The sequence below is a fragment of the Rhinopithecus bieti genome, unplaced genomic scaffold (assembly GCF_001698545.2).
Source record: "Rhinopithecus bieti isolate Rb0 unplaced genomic scaffold, ASM169854v2 scaffold_1017, whole genome shotgun sequence".
Classification (NCBI taxonomy): Eukaryota; Metazoa; Chordata; class Mammalia; order Primates; family Cercopithecidae; genus Rhinopithecus; species Rhinopithecus bieti.
Window position 1 is genome coordinate 6789596 of NW_016803657.1, and position 21691 is coordinate 6811286.

Below are 21691 nucleotides of genomic sequence, written 5' to 3' on the forward strand. Positions count from 1 at the left end.
TTCTGAAGTTAAGTGGATTCCAGGTGCCTTATAAAGATCTCAGATCCTAGCAACATTTCTCACTGCCAATCCAACATCTCTGTCACTGCTTCTCCAGATTAGGTGAGATACCCTCCTTTGTCCTCTCATAATATCTTGTATTATTGCCTTTCCTCTAACATAAAACTCCTTTCCTCCTCTTCTTCCCCAATAAGCTATGTTGAGACCTGTACCAAGAAAACCTCTGCCCTGCTATCATCAGCCTCTTGCGTCACTCCACCTAGGCTGTACTTCACTATGATCCTATAAAAGGGTGGAATCACCTGACCCCACCAGACTATCATGCTAAATATTCAGGTACATATACATAACTTTTGAACCACTTGCCCACTGTGAAGATCACTCACATAAAATAACACATAAACATTTCCATCAGTCAAATCTGAACATCCACTCATCTGACTCCTTGCTTCTCTAAGCTTTTCAGGTGGGTTACGGAACTTTCTTTTTTTTTTTTTCTTTGAGATGGAGTCTCGCTCTGTTACCGAGGTTGGAGTGCAGTGGTGTGATCTCAGCTCGCTGCAAGCTCCGCCTCCTGGATTCATGCCATTCTCCTGCCTCAGCCTCCCGAGTAGCTGGGACTATAGGCACCTGCTACCACGCCTGGCTAATTTTTTGTATTTTTAATATAGACGGGGTTTCACCATGTTAACCAGGATGGTCTCGATCTCCTGACTTCATGATCTGCCTGCCTCAGCTTCCCAAAGTGCTGGGATTACAGGCCTGAGCCACCGCAGCCTGCGGGAACTTTCTTTGTACGGTTCATCAGCTTCCTCTGTATTCCCAACCGCTCTTCCACATGCGTTTTGAGTTCCTTTCCTTAAAAGCAATCTGACTTTTCCCTGAAGAGGAATGCCACTACAGCCCTCTCAAATGAAGGCTGTTTTTTGCCTCTCAACCCTTGATAACTTACAGCCAGGAGTTAGGGTAGGTAAGCCCTTTGACCTTAAAAAAAATTCTGTCTCCTGAAAATTTATGCTATCTGGATATATAATATTTTACCTGTTGATTTCTGCTGCCTGTAGTCCCTGGCTTATTCCTCCCCATCACGTGAAGACTTGAGCTACTGGATTATAATCTTCATCCCCCCCCAACTCCTGTCATCTTTCCTTGGGACTTCAACATCCACATAGATGAACCATCCAACAAGGTAGTCCTCACTTTGCATGGTTCTAGTATGCACTGTGCAATTTTCACTATGAGAATATTCAAGCCAAATTTCATTTACTGTGGTTTAAATAATGCCAGTTCCCCAACAACGTGGTTCACATTTCAGTTGTGATGGCATATTAACTTTATGTGAGGAATTGCATAAAGAACAAAAATCACAGCTAGCTCTTCAATTCACAGATCACTATGTAAATAACAGTCGGGCATTGTCTTAGCTTGGGCTGATATAATGAAATGCTTTAGACTGGGTTGCTTAAACAACAAATATTTTTTATTAAGGTTCTAGAGGCTGAAAGTCTGAGATGAGGGTGCCAGCATGGGGTTCTTGGTGAGGGCCCTCTTCCTGGTTATGTCCTTACAAGGTCTTTCCTTGGTGGGGGTGGGGGCAGGGGAGAGAGAAAGAAAGAGAAGGAATATGAATCTTGTGTCTCTTCTTTTTGAAAGGATATTAATCCCCATCGTGGGAACTCTACTCTCATGACCGCATCTAAATCTAATCACCTCCCAAAGTTCTCACGTCCAAATACCATCACACTGGGAATTAGGGCTTCAATTTATGAATTTGCGGGTGAGGCACAAACATTCAGTCCATAGCAGATATCACAGTCCTTCTTTCAGAGTCTGTCAGTTATTGGTCACTGCACAACCGTTACTCAGTTTTTCAGTTTATAAACAGCAAAGCATGTAGTTATATAGCTTCCTTGTTTCCCAGTGATAAATTAACATGATATTTTACAAAAATGGATCATTGAAAAGGAATTGGACATGAAAGATGAAAGTACAGCAAATAAAATATAATGCTGAAATGAAATTAGACGTGATTAGGGAATCTGAAAATGACAAAAGCAAAGCAAAGATAGGATGAGACCTTGGCCTACGCAAAAGGCACCATAGACGCCATGGAGAAAATGTTCAGTGAGTAGAAAAAAGAAGGTAAAGTTGCTTCAGGATCTTTTAGTTTAAATTGCGCTAGAAAGAGAATGCAAATTATGGCTGATATAAAGACTTTTTCCTGCTTTTGATTGAAGACTGTAATACATTTAAATTTATTCCCAATCAGTCTGGCTAGCATTCGGGCGAAGTGTTGAAGTTGGTTGTCTTGTTGAAAGAAAATGATAATTACAAAGAGACTAAATAAAAACCTTTTTCAGCCAGTAAATTCTGGTTTCATCATTTTATGAATTGATTAATGTTAAGAGAGTAAAGTGGCTATGACAAAAGGGTGAAGAGGTCCACAGGAAGTGTTGCTGATACACTTTGTATTTAAGAATTCCTGAGAATAGTTTACAAGATTGAAAATGCAAAGACAAAATGTTGGAAGCTAATCTAACCTTAGAATGCAGAATGACAATTTATGAAGACAGAAGATTAATCATATGAGAAGAAGCAAACACATTTCACACCACTATTGGTAAGTTTTTTTGTTTACTTTTGTTTTTTACAAAGAATAAAGACTGATTCTCCATGTTTCTCATGTTTTAAATTGTGGCATACTAAATAAATCAGTTTTACAATTTAAAAAAATTCCTGATATATGTCTATCTAGCAGTAAGAGAGTTTTTGATGTTTCAACAAAAGTTCTTAAGTGTCACAGAACAATTTTAATTTTTCTCTTTGATTATTAAGATCACTTTGCACAATTTCAACTTCCATGGTCATTTTTATAGTCATGTTCTACTACGCCAAGCTAGGACTGTCTGTATGCTACTTTCTAATTCCTTAACCAACTCACATTCAGTTGCCTTTTACCTCTAGACCTTGCTCTTGCCAATATTAGTATGACTTCTGAAATCTTTATTTCAAGCAAGTTATTCTCATGCAATCATTTCCTGTCGTTCCAGCTCACCACGTCTAGTACCCTGAAGACAGCCACTCTCCAATCTTACTGAAATCTCCAGTTCATTGACTTTTTTCACCATTTATAGCCCTCAAATTTCCTGCCTTGTCCAGCTTAGATTTCATGGCTCATCATTATAATAACTCCTTTACAAACATACTTCTCCATTAGGAGAGGTGACCAGTCCCTCTTTTTAAAACTCTCTCCTGGCCGGGGGCGGTGGCTCAAGCCTGTAATCCCAGCACTTTGGGAGGCCGAGACGGGCGAATCACGAGGTCAGGAGATCGAGACCATCCTGGCTAACACCGTGAAACCCCGTCTCTACTAAAATACAAAAAAAAACTAGCCGGGCGAGGTGGCGGGCGCCTGTAGTCCCAGCTACTCGGGAGGCTGAGGCAGGAGAATGGCGTAAACCCGGGAGGCGGAGCTTGCAGTGAGCTGAGATCTGGTCACTGCACTCCAGCCTGGGCGACAGAGCGAGACTCCGTCTCAACAACAACAACAACAACAAAACACTCTCTCCTTTCAGTTTACAGCACTTTACACTTAGTTTTCTTCTTTTCCTTCTCTATCTTACTTCCACAAGTTGAGTACCTTTGGATTTCTTGGTCTTGGGCCTTATTTTCACCTATATCTGCATAAAATAAGTGGTCTCATATAAGTTTCATGCTTTTTTTCCCCCCTTATTACCGTATTTCCAGGGCCTAACTCAGTAAACGGTAAGGCAGTATTTGATGAATGAATGAATGAATGGTTTTTTATATCTTCGTCATTGAACATAGTTCTTAGTTAAAACTTGGCTTTCCATAAAATATTTGTGGAATAATTGGACATTATTGTTATACAAATGAGGAAATGGAGGGTCAGAGAGATTAACTAATTTACCTTTGATCACATAGCTAATAAGTGACACTGCTGCGATCCAAACCAAAGTCTTAACTCTAAATCTTTGTTCTCTCCATTACATCATAGTACCTCCCTACATATTTCATCCTTAATTCCTAGAATCCATCTTCATTTACCTTATTCTTATGCCAAACTGGAATGATTGATGTACCTGAATATGTCTATTTTACCACCCCTCAGCCTGTTTGGGGCTTGAAACCCAATGTCTACTTCCATTGCACATCTACCTGTATCTTTCCTACCTGTCTTTAAAGCAGTTTTCAAATTCTATGTCAACCTTGAAACCTCCATTGTTTTAGTTGGTAGTAAACTCCATTTTTTTTTTTTTAGTTGCTAGTTGTTTTCCCAGTTACGCTGCCTTAAAGTACAATTATATATTCGTACCATATTGTGTTAGTGTTGAAGCTGCCTATAGGCAGGGATCTAATATATACAGTGCCTCCTTAATATTCTTCCTTGCCTTGCACATCGGAAGACTGAATCAGTATTTGTTGACTCCGGAATAAATTTGCATTTGAATTTGTCAATCTAAATAACAGGCAGGTTTGCCAGACATGACAAATATTCGAGAGCTGGCATTGCAATGTAGAATATGGTGTCATAGTAAACTATAGGTGTATTCAAGGAGGTAAAGGAAGACAAGGGGTTTAGAAAGGAAAAACGAGGAGGATTACATAAGTTGTTTTGAAACAATTATCCTTGGCTACAAAGATAAGTAACAAAGGGGATGGCCAGTCCAAGGTTTGGCTACAAAGATAAGTAACAAAGGGGATGGCCAGTCCAAGGTTGGACAGGCAGTTGCAGCGCAAATGTCCTTGAAGCATTTTTTGTGTAGTTTTGTGGCCTTTGTGCAAGGTTGTGGCTTTGGCAGTCTTTTGTGCCAATTATTTATATCAGGCAGTTATTAGTGAGAACCTTCCCATCATGGCTTTCCCTGACTCCATCTTCTGCCAGCTTTCACAATCTAGAGACAAAATCCCGGAGGGAAAGGAGTACCAAATAGCTGAAGAGATTTTTTGTTTTTTTTTTTTTTCAAACGAAACAAAGCAAAACAAAACACTAAACTCTATCCAGAGAATCTGACTGGAGGGCCCTTATCAGTGAAAAGAATTTAGTTGAAAGATGCAGTTTCTTCTTGGCAGATTCAGACAAGGAGTGCAGCGGAAGCTTACACCTGCACGTGGTGGGGCAGAGGCGAGTAGGCTGGTCTGGCTGCGGCTGAGAGAACGAAGCTGGATTAGGAGTGGCTTGAAGGCCCGGCGTTGTCAGTGGTGACCTCTCCGACCTGACGCAAGTGAGCCAGGCTGGACTGGGCGTGTTAACGTCGGTGTTTGTCAATGTGATGCGCTAGAAATAATCCCTATATCTTTACCAACTTTTGTTTGAGGATTGTAGGCAACACTAATGAATGGAAAGGAAACAGGATTGTACTTTAAATCCGAGAACATTTTTTACTCTCCAGAACAAGTCATCTGCAGACACAGGCAATGGAGTCCGTGAGGCCAGCTGTACGGCTGGCCACCCCGACCCAGGCTCGGCGCCTCACTTTCCGCTGTTTTTAGTGCGGTCCTAGAAGTGCCCTGATGCAGCCCGAGACCAGTAATAAATGCATCTGAAACACACCGGCTCCCGCGTTCTCGCGGGGGTACCTGCCAGGCCAGCGTCCAGGCTCCTCCCCGGCTCCCGGCCGACCGCGTTCTCCGCGGAGGCATCAACCACGCGGGAACACAAAGCCGAGAGGGCCAAATCTCAGCGACTTCTTCCCGCCGTGCCTCCCGCACGCTCCTGCGCGGGCGTCGACAGCCCCCGGAGGCAGCTTTGGATGCTCGGGGAAGCGCGGCCCTGGCAGGTGGCTCCGCGGCTCTCTCGGAGCGTCGCCAGCGAGAGGGGCGGCCCGAGAACAAAGGCGGGCGAGGAGCGACGGCTGCGAGCGCACAGAGGCGGAGGCCGCGCAGTCTCCGCGCGGCTGCTCCGAGCAGGGCGACCCCCGGCAGGGAGGGGTGGGGCGGGGACCCCGGGGGGGGCGGGGCAGGGCGGGCGCCGCCGGGAGAGAGGAAGGGAGCGAGGGTGACGCGCGGAGGGGCCGGGCCGCCGGGGGCCGCGGGAGGGGGCGGCTGCGAGCGCGCCAAGTGGCGACGAGCCCGGGCCCGGGGCGGGCCGGAGGGCGGGCGGGAGGTGGGGCCCGCGCCGCGGGCTGGGGGGAGGCCACGCGGTCGACGGTAACACGCGCCGGGCCCGTGGGGAGTCAGGGGGCGGGCCGGGGCTGAGGCGGTCGCGGGGGCTAAGGGGAGCGGCGGGGCTGAAGGGGGACGCGGCGGGGCTGAGGCAAGCGTGGCGCTGGAGGCCGAGCGGCGGCGGGCTAGAAGGGAGCCCCGCGGCGGCGCTGTGGGGGCGCAGCGGCGGCTTCAGGCATCGGCGGAGCTGTGGGGGAGGCGCGGTGCTGAGGCGGCGGCGCGCGGCCGGCGCCGGGTTGGGCCTGCGAGAGGAAGCGCCGCCGGCGCCTGGCCTCAACTCCATTCGACGCCCGCAGCCCGGCGCCCCTCCCAGCCTCTGGCGCTCTCCGCCGCGCGGCAGCGCGCTTGGCGGCGGCCATAGGGGCGGTGGCGTCGGCCGCTGGCGGGGCCGCCGGGGCGCGCGGCGGCAGGGGCCGGCCCCCGGGCCGGGCGGGCGGAGGGGCGGGGCGCGGGGGCCGGGGGGCCCGCGCGCGGCGCGCGGCGGCGGCGTCGCGCGCGCGGCGGCCGGCGACGAGGCGGAGCGACGGCGGCGCGGCGGCGCGGGGCGCTCGGGCTGATTGGCGGCGGCGGCCGGGCGGCTGCCTGTCCCCGCGGCCGTGGCGACAGCGACCCGGCTACCCGGAGCCAGTGCCCCGAGGTTGAGGAAGCGGCCGGTGGACCCGACCCTGACCCGCGTCCGGGCCCGTTTGCCGGGCCTCGCCCAGGCCCGCTGCGGCGCGCCTAGCCTCCTCGGGGCGTGGGCCCCAGGCCGGGCTCCGCGCCTGAAACCGGGGTGGTCGGCCAGGCGGGGCCCCCAGGGGAGCCCGCGGCCTCTAGCGAGCAACAAGTGCGGGCGGGCGGGGGACGCGGCGCGGCTTCCCCGAAGTTGGCGGCGGGCCCCGCTTGACAAGCTTGTCCCCTAAACGCCTCTTCCGGGGCCAGCCGCGGAACGGAACGCGTCCGGGGCCGAAAGAGTTGGCCTCGGAGGGGCCTGCAGAAGCGCGCGTTCGCTCAGTCTTCATTCCGCGCATAGTTTGCTGAAGTGTTTGAAAGCTTACTGCAAAAAACCGAGTGGCGAACGATATGGAAAATCAACACAGTTAGTGAACTTAGTGTAATAACTAAGTAAATACGCAAGCGTCCGGATGTTTTCAGCGGAAGTCTTTTTTTTAAAACTTTTTACTGCTTGAGGAGGTGAAAAATTGGTGTTTGTGGAGAAAATGGAGATGAGCAGTAGAGTGTCACGCATCAAAACGTTTTGGTTCCAAAGTTAGGCGAGCAGTTTGTGACAGAAGGTTGGAAGGGAGGAATGATGTTTTAACAAGCCTCGAAACTTGAAATTGGATTGAAATTAGATGGCGGCGGGAACTGAAATGCTTCAGAGCCAGCCAGCCTTCGTGCGGTGTGCGGTGTGCGCGTTGGCGGGGCAAGCCATCCTGTGGCAGCCTAGCGGGGCTGCGCCTGCCTGGGAACCTTTCCTGTTGCGCACGTCTGTCGTGCCGTAAGAGAAAGACTCGTTTTGAAGGTTCCTCAAAGGCCCTCGCCAATGGAAGTAACTAGATTGTGAGACTCTGAATGCACATCCTTGCACTTGCAGCATTTGACGTCTGGCTGGGCACCTGGAGGGCACTGAGCTAGTGCCCGCTGAGTGCATTCTTGACCCCTGAGCCTTAAGAAGGATGTGATGCATAGAAATTCATCTGATCCGTAGGTGGAAACCACCTGTAACTCTGGAAGGCACATCTCTGATTTAGTACATTTTGGGAGTCTTTAAAAACATGGGCCTCTGTATCAGTATTGCGATTACACGGAAATTCTTACCTTATTCCGTCGTGTATTGGGAACAATATTGCTGTTACTGCCTCTCTCTAGAAAAAGGCTCTCTGCCCAGATGCTCACTTTATATTATAATGCCTTTGCCTAGAATTTGTAGTAGTAATTTAAAACACTTTATGAAATTGTAGTCTCAGCTTTTTTGAGCACTTTGCATTTTAACTATTTTGTATATTTTGAGTGTCTCAATTTTTTAGCTAAAGGGAAGTATACTTAAGGACATAAAAATCCTTAAAATGCTCACAAATAAAATAGAAAAAATACTGGAATGTTTAAAATGAGTTATGTTAAGAGTATTGAATACGAAATGTTGCAGTTGTGATACGCAAATTTTCAGAGTAGATTTAGACTGCAGAGCTCTTTAATGAAATGCTAATTTTATAAGGACTGAAAAAGATTATATATTTTACTATTTGGAAAGGAACCAGTCAATTCCTAGGAGCTAGGGACATTTGAGACTTTGTTATCATAATCATTTTAACTAATATTTGTCAGATAATTCGCTAGTCCTTGTTCTAAGTACTTTTAATATAGTAGCTCATTTATCATTGAATTAGCCATGTAACAAGGCCTCTATTATAGTCTCAAATTTTCATATAAGGAGATGCTCACAGAGAATAACTTACTCAGCTAGTAAGGGACAGTGCCCAGTGAGAACCTAGGCCGTCCAGCTCTGGCATGCCTGGCCACTATACCATATTGCCACTTTATATTCTTTTGTAGGATTCCTTTCATTTTAATATGTAGCAAGAATACCATGATATTTAGCAAAATTGGATTAGCGTTAAAAGCTATATATATTACATTAAAAAAATTGTGATTTTTTTAGACCTTAAGCCTTGGCTGATAAGTAAATAAATCAATTTCCTAACGTCTGATACTTTTTCTGAGTGCAGTGTTTGAATTTATAACCTTGATGTTCTTGCCACATAACGTATTACATTAAAAATATATAAGCCTCTTCTTTAAAAAAAAAAAAATTCCCCTCCCCTCTCAAGGTTCTTTTTTTGAAGTGTGTGTTGCTATATTATAGATTGATGACCCTTACTAGGGTATATTTTTGCTAACCTTTAGCAATGTAAGAAGAAGAGTGAATAGTTAGAATTGTTTTCAGTCTTGTATGTCCCCTTTTCATGGGGACATAAATGCCTAGTCAATTAAAATAGTCCTATGAACCGACTCCAAGTTGAACTGAGAGCTGTAAATGATCCATACATTTTTTTTCCCCCTGGGCTTGGGTAGGAGAGTTTGCTTTAATCCTACAGTGATGCAGCAGTTTTATGTGTTTATGAAGAGCAGAAAGCATTTTAACCTCAGTTGGCAAGAAAGCAAAAGCAGATTTACATTTACGGGTTAATTGAAAGTGTTCTTATTTTGATTGGATTGAAGATCAGTTTTAAATTTTATTCCAGGTCTTGCTCATGCCAAACTCTTGGTCCCTTTTAATTATAATAAGAAGTTAATGCTTGTATGACTACTTGTCCTTAGACAGTCTTTCACTTATTGAGACTTACTGTTCTTTCATTCTTTCTCTAATTATTATTTTTGAATCTTTTAAATGTATAGGATGATAATGAAGATAATTCAAATGATGGGACCCAGCCATCCAAAAGGAGGCGAATGGGCTCAGGAGATAGTTCTAGGAGTTGTGAAACTTCAAGTCAAGATCTTGGGTACTGTCATTTTACCAGTTATTAATATTTTTTGTGATGTTTCTCTTTGCCTTAACATCCTCTCCTCTTTCCCCCAGCTCTGGCAAAGGCAATTATTAAAAATTGTAGAATATTTTCTTCCTGTTCTGTAATGTGCCACCAAAGTTGGTCTTGCTACTGAGTGTAATTAAAAAACAATTTTATGATAGTAAAATACATACATACATAAAATTGGTCATTTGAACAATTTTTAAGTGTGAAATTCATTGGCATCAGTTACATTCACAGTGTTGTACAGCCATTACCACCATACATTTACAAAACTTTTCCACTACCCCAAACTTTATAACCATTAAGCAATAACTTCCCTTTCTCCCTCTACCTAGCCCCTTGCAACCATCATTCTACTTTCTATTTCCATGAATGCAACTACTTTGTACTTCATATAAGTGGAACCATAAAATATTTGTCCTTTTGTGGCTGGCTTATTTCTCTTAGAATTTTGAGTATCTTCAAGGTTCATCCTTGTAGCATATGTCAGACTTTTGTTCTGTTTTTAAGGCTGAATACTCTATTTTATGTATGTACAGCATTTTGTTTATCCATTCAGATGTTGTTGGGCATTTCGGTTTCCACCTTCTGGCCAAGGTAAAGAATGCTACTGTGAGCACTGGTGTTCAGAGTTTGTGTTTTCAGTTTTTTTTGGTGCTTATCTAGGAATGGAGTAGATGGATTATATGGTAATCCTCTGTTTAATTTTTTGAGAAGCTGCCAAACTGTTTTCCATAGGGGCTGCACCAATTTACACTCCTACCAGCAATTCACAGTTTCCAGTTTCTTCATATTTCTCACCAATTTGTTATTTTTCATTTTTTTAAATAATAGTTATCCTAAAGGGTGTGGAGTGATATTTTATTGTGATTTTTGATTTGCATCTTCATAACGTCTAGTGATACTGAACGTCTTTTCACCTGCTTCTTGGCTGTTGTATAGCTTCTTTGGAGACGTGTCTATTCAAGTTCTTTGTCCATTTTGTATTTGTTTTTTTTGTTGTTGTAGGAGTTTGTTAATACTTTATCAAAAACATGATTGACACATATTTTCTCCTATTCTATGGGTTGTCTTTTGACTCCCTTGATAGTGTCTGTGTACAAAATTTTTAATGGTAATGAAGCCCAAATTTTTCATCTATTTTTTCTTTTGTTGCTTGTGCTTTTGGTGTCATATGTAATGCCATATCCAAGGTTGTGAAAGATTTCTATGTTTTCTTCTAAGAGTTTTCTAGTTAGCTCTTATATTTAGGTTGTTGATCCATTTTGAGTTGTGATATGAGATAAAGGTCCAATTTTATGCTTTTGCATGTGGATACCCAGTTTCCCAGCACCATTTTTGAGAACACTGTTCTTTCTGAAGGTTACTTTTTAAATAGATGGATGCATAACATAGTGTCACTTTACTGTGTCTGATTTAGAGGTTGAATTGGCCCAGATCCTGAACTGTGCTCTGTTACTCAGGATGGAGATGGACTATGATAACCTGGCACCTTCAAACTAGGTCTATTCTTTGCTTCTGGGTTTGTAGAATATCTGAGAACAAACAGTTATGGTTTATGATATGATGCACTAAGATACAGGTTTTTAAGAGTTCTGTTTTCTCAGCTATTTATGACTCACTGAACGGTAGACAAGAGACAGAAGTTGATTATTCCTTGGGTGGATGAAATACTGGCTATGCATTTTAAGTCCAAGAGAAAGAATTCAGAGCTGATATCATCATCACCTTGCTTTACCCTCATAGGTCCCTTAAACTAAAAATGCCTTCATTCTTAGCAATTGTGATTCTAGATTTTCCCAGTGTATAAAAGATGTTATTTTCAATGTACCTTTTGACTTGGTAGACCAGATAATTATTTCCATTCCTTGTACCTGTTTTGTAATTTTCTTTGATACACAGGAAGTCAACATAGGAGGCAAATAATTTAAATACTTAAAATAGTTTTCAAAATATCCTCAATAAAAGTGATTAAAAATTAATGAAAGCCACATTTAATGCATAGTATATATTTCTGTACTTAGCTTTAGTTACTATCCAGCAGAAAATTTGATAGAGTACAAGTGGCCACCGGATGAAACAGGAGAATACTATATGCTTCAAGAACAAGTCAGTGAATATTTGGGTGTGACCTCCTTTAAAAGAAAATATCCAGGTACTGGTTTATATAATAGATTAATTTATAATTGATAGTAATTCTTTATGATACACTGTCAACTTCTGAATTTTTCTATAGATTATAATGTATTTTATATTCTTGTGCTTGCTGTTTTTCTTTCTTTTTTTTTTTTTAAGACTAAGGGTCTCATTCTGTCACCCAGACTAGAGTGCAGTGGTGCGATTATAGCTTACTGCAGCGTTGTACTCCTGGGCTAGCTGTCCCCCTGCCTCAGCCTTCCAAGTGTCTGGGACTACAGGTGTGCACCACCATGCGTGGCAAATTTTTTTAATTTTTTTTTTTTTAGAGATGTGAAGTCTTGCTATGTTGCCCTGTGTGGTCTCAAACTCGTGACTTCAAGCTGTCCTGCCTCAGCCTCCTGAATTGCTAGGATTACAGGTGTCAGCCACCACACCTGGCTGTTTTTCATTTACTACTATCATTCAGCATCTCTCTTTGTTATTGATAGTTTCTATGGCTCATAAACTGATTTAAAAGCAAAACGGGAAAGGTGAATTTCCTGGGGAAAATTTTAGAACAAATCATTTTATAGTCAAGTTTGGGATTTTTACCATTGTCCCTTGATCTAAGGAATAGAGTTAGCTATATGAGCCATATCTGAATTTGAGAAAGGCTATTCCTCATGAACTAGTTTAGTATAGTTATTTATATGACCTTCTTACTTTGGATTATTCTATTTTCTATTTTATTCTAACTTTTGTGTCTTGCTGAGTTTTATTTCTTGAATTTGTAATATTTTTTGTAGCCCCTTTAATAATATTTGGAATATGTAATACGAATATTTTAAAAAATCAAGCTTTTAAGCTTTTAAAAGGTTTATGAATGCATAATGTTTTGCTGTTTTAATAGTCTTTTGATCTTTTTTTTGGAGATTTAGAGCGACGAGATTTGTCTCACAAGGAGAAACTCTACCTGAGAGAACTAAATGTCATTACTGAAACTCAGTGCACTCTAGGTAAGAATAGCTTTTAATGTGAATTTTTCAAGCTGAACATTTATGAGATGATATTGGATAAGTATGTTCTTTCCTAAAATATTTTACAAAATTAATAGAATAAATTGAACTATTTAAATGCTACATTATTTACTTCATTTTTTATTATTGTTAAAATGCACAGGAGAATGAAACTTGAACACACATGTGGTTCATGACTTATGATGGTTCAGCTTCATGATGGTGTGAAAGTAATGCATATTCAGTAGAAACCATACTTCAAGTGTCTATACAACCATTCTTCTTTTCACTTTCAGTGTAATATGTAACAAATCACATGACATATTCAACACTTTATATTAAAATTTGTGTTAGATGATTTTGCCTAGCTGTAGGCTAATGTAAGTCTTCTGAGCAGGTTTAAGGTAGGCTAGGGTGAGCAAAGATGTTTGGTAGGTTAGGTGTATTAAATGCTTTTTCTTTTTAGGATAGTTTCAACTTAGGATGGGTTTATCATATGTAACTCCATTGCAAGTCAAGGATCAACCTCTATTCTATAACAGAGTGTAATTGTCTAATTTTTTTTGACACAGAGTCTTGCTCTGTTGCCCAGGTTGGAGTGCAGTGGCACGATCTCAGCTCACTGCAACCTCCATCTCCTGGGTTCAAGGAATTCTCCCTCAGCCTACCTAGTAGCTGGGACTATAGGCACATGCCATCACACCTGGTTAATTTTTGTATTCTTATTAGAGACAGGGTTTCACCATATTGGCCAGGCTGGTCTTGAACTCTTGACCTTGAGATCCACCTGCCTTGGTCTCCCAAAGTGCTGGGATTACAGGCATGAGCCACCATGCCCAGCCCTTGTCTAATAATTTTTACAGAGTTTTCAGAGTGTTTGTATTTTGTGTGCAAAGCTTGTACAATTTTCTTTTTTAAGTCATAGGTTCTTTGCTGAGTGCATGGTGTGTGTCTGTAGTCCCAGCTACTTGGGAGGCTGAGGGAGGAGGATTACTGGAACACAGGAGTTTGGGGTTGTAGTGTGCTGTGATCATGTCTGTGAATAGCCACTGCACTCCAGCTGGGCAAGATGACGAGACCACATCTCTAAAATGCAAAAAGGCAAACTTTGTTCAGTTGTTAGTTCTGTATAATTATGTCCGTGCTTTATTTGTAATCTTTCTTTCACAAACATTTTAATGCAACGAATTTTTTTCCTTTAGTCATCCAGTATTCTGTAGTACTTGTTAATAGTGCATTTCATTATTTAACAGTTGTTTCTAACTAAAGGGATATATGTTCAAAGCACATAGAATCTTAAAAATAAACTTGTTGGATTGAAAAATTGATATATTTGCCTTTTGCAAGATAATCTTTTAATTGCTTGAGTTTATATTATTAATATTAAGTTTAATTATTTTCCAGTGTACTAAGATATTTTGCTTTGGCTATTGGAAAACCATTAAAATGTGGAGCGGTTTGAAGAAGTAAATTTTGAAGAGTGCTTTTGTTCACTTATTCTTAAAAGAGCTTATTTATTTTTTTATTTTTTGGTCTAAAATAGGTTTAACAGCATTGCGCAGTGATGAAGTGATTGATTTAATGATAAAAGAATATCCAGCCAAACATGCTGAGTATTCTGTTATTCTACAAGAAAAAGAACGTCAACGAATTACAGACCATTATAAGGAGTATTCTGTAAGTAATTGAGGTGACTGGCATTTTTTATTTGGGTTGGGGAGAATGACATTTTATAAAGTTGTATGTGACTTCCAACTGTATATTTTTTTTTCCAGCAAATGCAACAGCAGAATACTCAGAAAGTTGAAGCCAGTAAAGTGCCTGAGTATATTAAGAAAGCTGCCAAAAAGGCAGCTGAATTTAATAGCAACTTAAACCGGGAACGCATGGAAGAAAGAAGAGCTTATTTTGACTTGCAGACACATGTAGGATAACTTAAATTTAGTACCCCTGAACTTAGTTTATTACTTGTTATTGCAGAGTGCCGATTACTCCCTTTATCATTACTTTTTGTACCACCTTTTTTTTTTTTTTTTTCTTGGCGGAGTGTCACTCTAGCCCAGGCTGGAGTTCAGTGGCGTGATCTTGACTTGCTGCAACCTCCGCCTCCCGGGTTCAGGCGATGTTCCTGCCTCAGCCTCCCTAATAGCTGGGATTACAGGCGCCTGCCACCACACCCAGCCAATTTTTTTTTTTTTTTTTTTTTTTTTTTTTTTTTTTTGAGATGGAGTCTCGCTCTGTCGCCCAGGCTGGAGTGCAGTGGCCAGATCTCAGCTCACTGCAAACTCCGCCTCCCAGGTTTACACCATTCTCCTGCCTCAGCCTCCCAAGTAGCTGGGACTACAGGTGCTCGCCAACTCGCCTGGCTAGTTTTTTGTATTTTTTTAGTAGAGACGGGGTTTCGCCGTGTTAGCTAGGTTGGTCTCGACCTCCTGACCTCGCGATCCACCCGTCTCGGCCTCCAAAGTGCTGGGATTACAGGCTTGAGCCACCGCGCCCGGCCTAATTTTTTGTATTTTTAGTAGAGATGGGGTTTTACCATGTTGGCCATGTGTTTTTTTTCCTCCTTGGAAGTTGAGATATTATTTTTAATGCTGTGCTTAATAATAATTTACATTTTTTTGTGAGATGTCTTTTGCTTTATGGTTGATAATTCTACTAAATGAGACTAATAATTGCTACATATCATACTTGCTATGTGTCCCAAGAGTTTTTAAAAGAGATTTGCATGTTAATTCTCACAGTAACCATGTGAGGTTGGAACTAGGATTACTTCCATTTCATAAAGAAATTGAGCTACAGAGAGGTCGTATAAGCTACCCAGATCACTCTGCTGTTAAGTAGCGAGCAGGAGATCCATTGCCATTCCTCAGGAGAATAGGCCTCTAAAACGATAATATATAGAATTGAAAGCACCAACTGTCCTCTTAGGTTATAGCTTCCAATATCTCTTAAAATTGTAGCTTTTCTAGGGAGAAGTGGGCGTTCAGTGGAGAGCATGTGGGGACTCTTCCTAAAACCTTGATTCTGAGCATGGAATCAGTTTTGTGTTTCTCTTTATGTTAACATAGGTTATCCAGGTGCCTCAAGGGAAGTACAAAGTTTTGCCAACAGAGCGAACAAAGGTCAGTTCTTACCCAGTGGCTCTCATCCCCGGACAGTTCCAGGAATATTATAAAAGGTATTTAGTCGTTTTAGTTACACTTAGTATTGGCTATTGGTAAGGGGTTTCAGAGCCTTTTGTACTTGCCTCCTAACAATTTTGGGGTTTATAGATACCACCGTAAGATACTGTATAGGATTTGTGTTGCTATTCTTCTCTGGTTCTGTGGTAAATAACACCCTGTAGTCAGAATTTGAATATATGCTGATGAAGTCTGGGTGCCTCTGTCTCTGCCCATTCTGTTTGGGTTTGTCAGAGACAGATGCTGGGGGCTCTGTAGCACCTCACTGCTCAGGGTATGTTCTGTGGTCCAGAGCACTATTACTGCTCAGAAGCTTGTTGGAAATGCAGAATCTCAGGCCCAATTCTAGACCTGTGACTCAAAGTCTGCATTTTAACAGATGTCTGTATAATTCATGTGCAGGTTAGAGTTTGAGAAACACTGACTTTTACTGCAGAGAAGATGAGAGAAGGAGCAGAGGGGCAGGCACGGGCACCTAGGTGCCCCAGCCACATTGCTGACCTGGCCTGACTGCTGCTCCAATCTGGCCCCTAAATGCTACTTATCTCCCATTCCCAAACTGAATGTAACTGAAAAAAAACAGGGCTAACAGATTTTTTTTTTTTTTGAAACAGAGTCTCGCTCTGTTGCCAGGCTGGAGTGTAGTTGCGCGATCTCAGCTCACTGCAACCTCTGCCTCTTGTGTTCAAGCGATTCTCCTGCCTCAGCCCCCCGAATAGCTTGGACTACAGGCACATGCCACCACACCCAGCTAATTATTTGTATTTTTGGTAGAGGTGGGGTTTCACCATGTTGGCGAGGATGGTCTCGATCTCTTTTGACTTTGTGATCTGCCTACCTCAGCCTCCCAAAGTAGTGGGATTAAAGGCCTGAGCCACTGCGCCCAGCCCATTTTATTTTAAAGTCTCAGCTTTTACTTCAACCTTAAGCCTTACTCTGGAACCATATGTTTTTCATAATAGACTATTTTTTTAGAGAATAGAATTTAAAGTACAGTATCATAACTCACATCATTTGAAAGTCAAATCTTGGGCAGAAATTTTTTAAATTAAAAAGGTTTTTTAATTCAAATTTAAATCATGGGCAGCAGTTTTTTAAAACTTTTTCTTCAATTTTTTTTTTTTTTTTTTTTTTTTTTGAGATGGAGTCTCACGCTGTCCCCCAGGGTGGAGTTCAGTGGCATGATCTTGGCTCACTGCAACCTCCGCCTCCCGGGTTCAAGTGATTCTCCTGCTTCAGCCGCCCCAGTAGCTGGGATTACAGGTGCTCACCACCTCGCCCGGCTAATTTTTTGTATTTTTAGTAGAGACAGGTTTTCACTATGCTGGCCAGCTGGTCTTGAACTCCTGACCTCTGGTGATCTGCCCACCTTGACCTCCCGCAGTGCTAGGATTACAGGCGTGAGCCACTGCACCCGGCCTTTAATTTTTAAAAATTTTATTTTGGTGTCAGCAAATTATTAAAAGTCATATGCAAGTATACCACCCCCTTTGCTTTTTGGTGTGTTGTCTTAGTTGGAGAAGTCCTGATCCAGGGTCGCTTCCTGAATGAGGACTACTGAGGGTGAGAATGGAGGTGGCACAAAGCATTGCTGTCTGACCTAGGGGGAGAGATTGCCAATCTAGTTTCAGAAAAAATAGATGATTAAATTTGTTAGAATACATGCTTCCCAAATTTGTTTACAATAATTTGTTACTAAAAATTTTGCTTTCTATATTAATATTATCTTAAGTAATATCATGTACCATGCACTGGTGTATGAGGTAGATGCCATTATTAGGCCTGTTTTACAAGTGGAGTGATAGCACAGAGAAGCAGCAAAGACCTGGGACAGTGGTGGAGGTGGATGTGAGCTGGCAGTCAGACTTGGGGCTACAGACATTTTATTTACTGTTTTGTTTTTTTGGGTTGAGGGCAAAGAGGAGAGGCGCATTATCTCTTAGTAAGAATCAAATGCATATTTTACATAAGTCTAGTGAAAAGATTTTCAGGCTTTTATTAACCCTACTTGATGACAAAATGAAAATTAATACTCTATTTTCGGAAGTCTTTGGGGTTACTCAAGAAGTTTAAGGCTCTCTTCATAGGTCAACGATGAGTCTATTTATATTTAATAATAAAGGGAAACCAAAAATAAACTCTCTGAACTTCAGGTACTCACCAGATGAGCTGCGGTATCTGCCATTAAACACAGCCCTATATGAGCCCCCTCTGGATCCTGAGCTCCCTGCTCTAGACAGTGACGGTGATTCAGATGATGGCGAAGATGGTCGAGGTGACGAGAAACGGAAAAACAAAGGCACTTCGGTGAGAACATTTCTCTCTAGTAGGAAGCATTTCCTTTCTCTTTGAATTTTTGCTAATTGCTTTCCTGGAATGTTATATTGAACTTCTGTCATCACCCTGTCTTTGAAAAAGGATGGTTGCATGTAATTTCCAGAAAGTATTCATCAAGAAAAGTTATTTATAGTATGTTTTGATAAAAAACAAGCGGTGTGTGGCCTTTGGTAAGATTTATACTTAAAATTGCCCCTTTGTAGTTACCATGAGCAATTTAGGCAAGGATATTGGAAAATTAGCTTACAGTCGTTTATTCAACTTGTTGTCTCTTTAGCTTAAAATATTGAACAAAACAGAATTTGATCTTTTGACATAGAAATGTAGTTTTCTTAGTTTAGGGGAGTGCATTAACTTAGGTTTCTTTTGCTTAATCTTAGGCTTCCTATAGGAAAATATTGTGTTTAGTAATATGTTGTGCAATTTGTTGGGTTTTCCTGTATGACTCTTTTTTTGTAGCAAAACGCGCTTGTATGACAATGGGCAGCTGGTGTATTCTGTGGACCTGAAGGAGAACAGAATCCCCTTGATGTAAACCATTTAGGGCTTTGATCCCAGTGATGACATAGGGCTTTGAATTTCTTTAGCATTGTGTTTTAAGTAACTGGCTATTTCAGACTTTTCATTGAAGCCAGTCTAAATGTGAGATTGTGCTACCATTGAATGGACATTATTTCCTTGTCACCAGCAGCTTCTAAAACATCTTTAATAATACATACTATGCAAAATAAGATGCTATTCAAGTATTAAAGGGGTGATACAACTTTTCTCCTGTTATGTTGCTGAAAGGGAAGCTACGGCATGCAAAAGGTGATGAAGCTGACTTCCTTTCATGCTGCTAGGAAAAGTGTAAACTAATCCAACATTATGGGAAAGCGTTTTGGCAGTCTTACCAATTTAAGTTCCACAGAATTTGACCTAGCAAATCCACTAGTACAATTTATCCTAAGGATTTAATCAGATGCTGAAAAAAATTTAATTAGAAAAAAAGGTCTGTTTGAGTGTTTACAGTATTTTTTATGCTGGAAGTTACAAATAAATTTTAATGCCCACAGTGGGTAATATTATATTACATTTATAGGATAGAAATGCAGTTCAAAGAATATTTAATGATTGTGAGAACATGCACATAATGGTTTTAAAAAATACCAAAACACACACATGCGTACATACGCAGTGTAATCCAGTTTTGTGTTTTAAAAAATGAGGGCACGATGAGGTTAGGGGTATGTGTGAGTCTCGGTATCTTTATGTATATAAGTGGACATCCAGAAAAAAGATGAAGTGGATATATTCATGTTTCTGGTCAGTGTGTGTTTATCAGGGAGGCTCTAGATAATCTAATTTTTTCATTTATAATTTTCATAATTTATATGAAAGTTGTTCTAATTAGAAAATTTTAAATTATAAAATGAATAATTAAATCATTAGATATTGAGGTCTTAAACCTTGAATATATACAATCTTTCACATCCTATTGTAGATAGTTGAGGGATTGGCTCTGCATGGTTTAACATTATGAAAACACAAATGTGTACTCGAAGGAATTTTTTTTTTTTTTTAACTGCAGCACTTCATTTTTCCTTAAGGACCTTCTTAACAACTTTTAGTACTCAGTGAAAATACCCACACTTATTTGTAACAATGTATTTTTGTGTGAAACAAATATGTTCCCTTGTGACATGGAAAATGATGTTGAAGCTGTGTGTCGTATAATAGTAGCTGAAGCGGATAATTGCGTTTTTGTGACTTATGTCAGAAAACAAAGTTGATGAAGGCACTGATATGAATGGAATCAGTTTTATACAATATCATACTTAGAAGAAAGATGAATGATTTTTAACATAAGTTACTTTCGTCTCCACTGGAATAAGCTTTCTTAACATTTAGAATGATCTTTTTATTTTTAAATTGATAAGGCTTTAAAACTTTTTTTGAATATTTTCCATAGTTTTCAAAATCCAGACTCAAATTTGTTTTAATTCCAAAGAATCTTTGTTTTGCCTTTTAAACTCCAGGACAGCTCCTCTGGCAATGTATCTGAAGGAGAAAGCCCTCCTGACAGCCAGGAGGATTCTTTCCAGGGAAGACAGAAATCAAAAGACAAAGCTGCCACTCCAAGAAAAGATGGTCCCAAACGTTCTGTACTGTCCAAGTCAGTTCCTGGGTACAAGGTAGAAGAAAAAAGCCCCTGACTCAGCTTCTTTACTGACCAGCCTCTCTCCCTGAAATATTTTAACTTGACTTTCACGATTGTGGAGCTTCTGCCTGCTGTACTTCACTAGCTGTTCTTCTATGGTGTGCCCTTTGTCTGCTGCTTTCTTTTTTGCTTTATTTCCTTGGTGGCCTTTCTGTCACTTTTGGCTATGGTTTAGCTTCTGTTTCTGTATATGTACAATTTATAAGTCTTTTTTCTTTGAAATAATAACCAGGCAAGTATGGGTTTTTAAAACATTATTTCATAGGCAGAAGTTTATATTTTCTTTCCTTGGAGTAAAGATCATAATTATTTGGCATTTTAAATGCCCCAGCATTTAGTGTAGCTAAAGCTGCTGAGCTGAAGTATGAGTGGGTATACTGTTAGACTAAGTTGCATTTTTTAGTGCCTTTCATTAAGAAAGATCTGGGTTTAATCTAAGGATTATTTGATCCATATGCTAAATTTAGCTAACTCTGGGATAGAAAATAATAAAACCTGTATTTACATTGTGTGATTTTTAGCATAACCTTGGTAAAGAGCCTATATGATTCTATGACAAGAATTAAAACATACTTGTTAACTTGTTGATCTGATTATCCTCAGAGTAAAGTAGTAGGTTGTCAGCAACTATTATTATATTTTGAACTTTTCCTCCCTCTGTCTGCCCCTCCCTTTTCTTTTGTAGAAAAAGTGAGGTGAGAGGTGTGTAGCCTTATTTGCATATAGGGATTTAAGAATATCATAAAAGGAAGAATTAGCTGTACAGTTTCATATTTGGGATGGTGGTAGTAAAATATACTACCTTTTGATTCTTTGGTCTGAAATGTATTAGAACATGCTTTTATTGCACTTATGAAGGTGTATTGAAGGAAAATTTTAGAGTAAGCTGATGAGGAAGTTTTGCCAAGTGAAATTGTTGAACACCTTGTATGTCAGAACTGTGATTGTGATAAATAATTCACAAGAACAGGCTGAAGTTAGTCACCTTTCCGTCAAACTAACTAGAACACGTTCTAACATGTTCATTTACCTTTCTTCAAGTAAAAAAAGTGACCTATTAGTGTATTTCATGTTTTATTAGAAAATGCTTTTATGTAAATAACTTAAATTTTTTTTTTTTTTTTTTTTTTTTTT

The 21691-nt window shown here is 41.0% G+C and overlaps 1 protein-coding gene across 4 annotated transcripts in view; it reads left to right on the plus strand.

The window, feature by feature from the left end:
• Window positions 1–4540: 4540 nt before the first annotated feature.
• Window positions 4541–21691, plus strand: part of PHF10 (PHD finger protein 10) — a 22717-nt gene continuing 5566 nt past the window's right edge. The window contains exons 1-9 of one of the 4 annotated variants that reach the window (XM_017895016.1): window positions 4541–5801; window positions 9565–9671; window positions 11726–11856; window positions 12758–12835; window positions 14379–14512; window positions 14611–14760; window positions 15907–16016; window positions 18174–18327; window positions 20376–20531. In XM_017895016.1, the coding sequence (XP_017750505.1) occupies window positions 5559–5801; window positions 9565–9671; window positions 11726–11856; window positions 12758–12835; window positions 14379–14512; window positions 14611–14760; window positions 15907–16016; window positions 18174–18327; window positions 20376–20531 (1263 nt within the window). In that variant the 5' untranslated portion in view covers window positions 4541–5558. Of the gene's footprint in view, window positions 5802–9564; window positions 9672–11725; window positions 11857–12751; window positions 12836–14378; window positions 14513–14610; window positions 14761–15906; window positions 16017–18173; window positions 18328–20375; window positions 20532–21691 lie in introns of all 4 variants that reach the window. The other 3 variants (XM_017895010.1, XM_017895000.1, XM_017894991.1) reach the window with 3 other exon arrangements.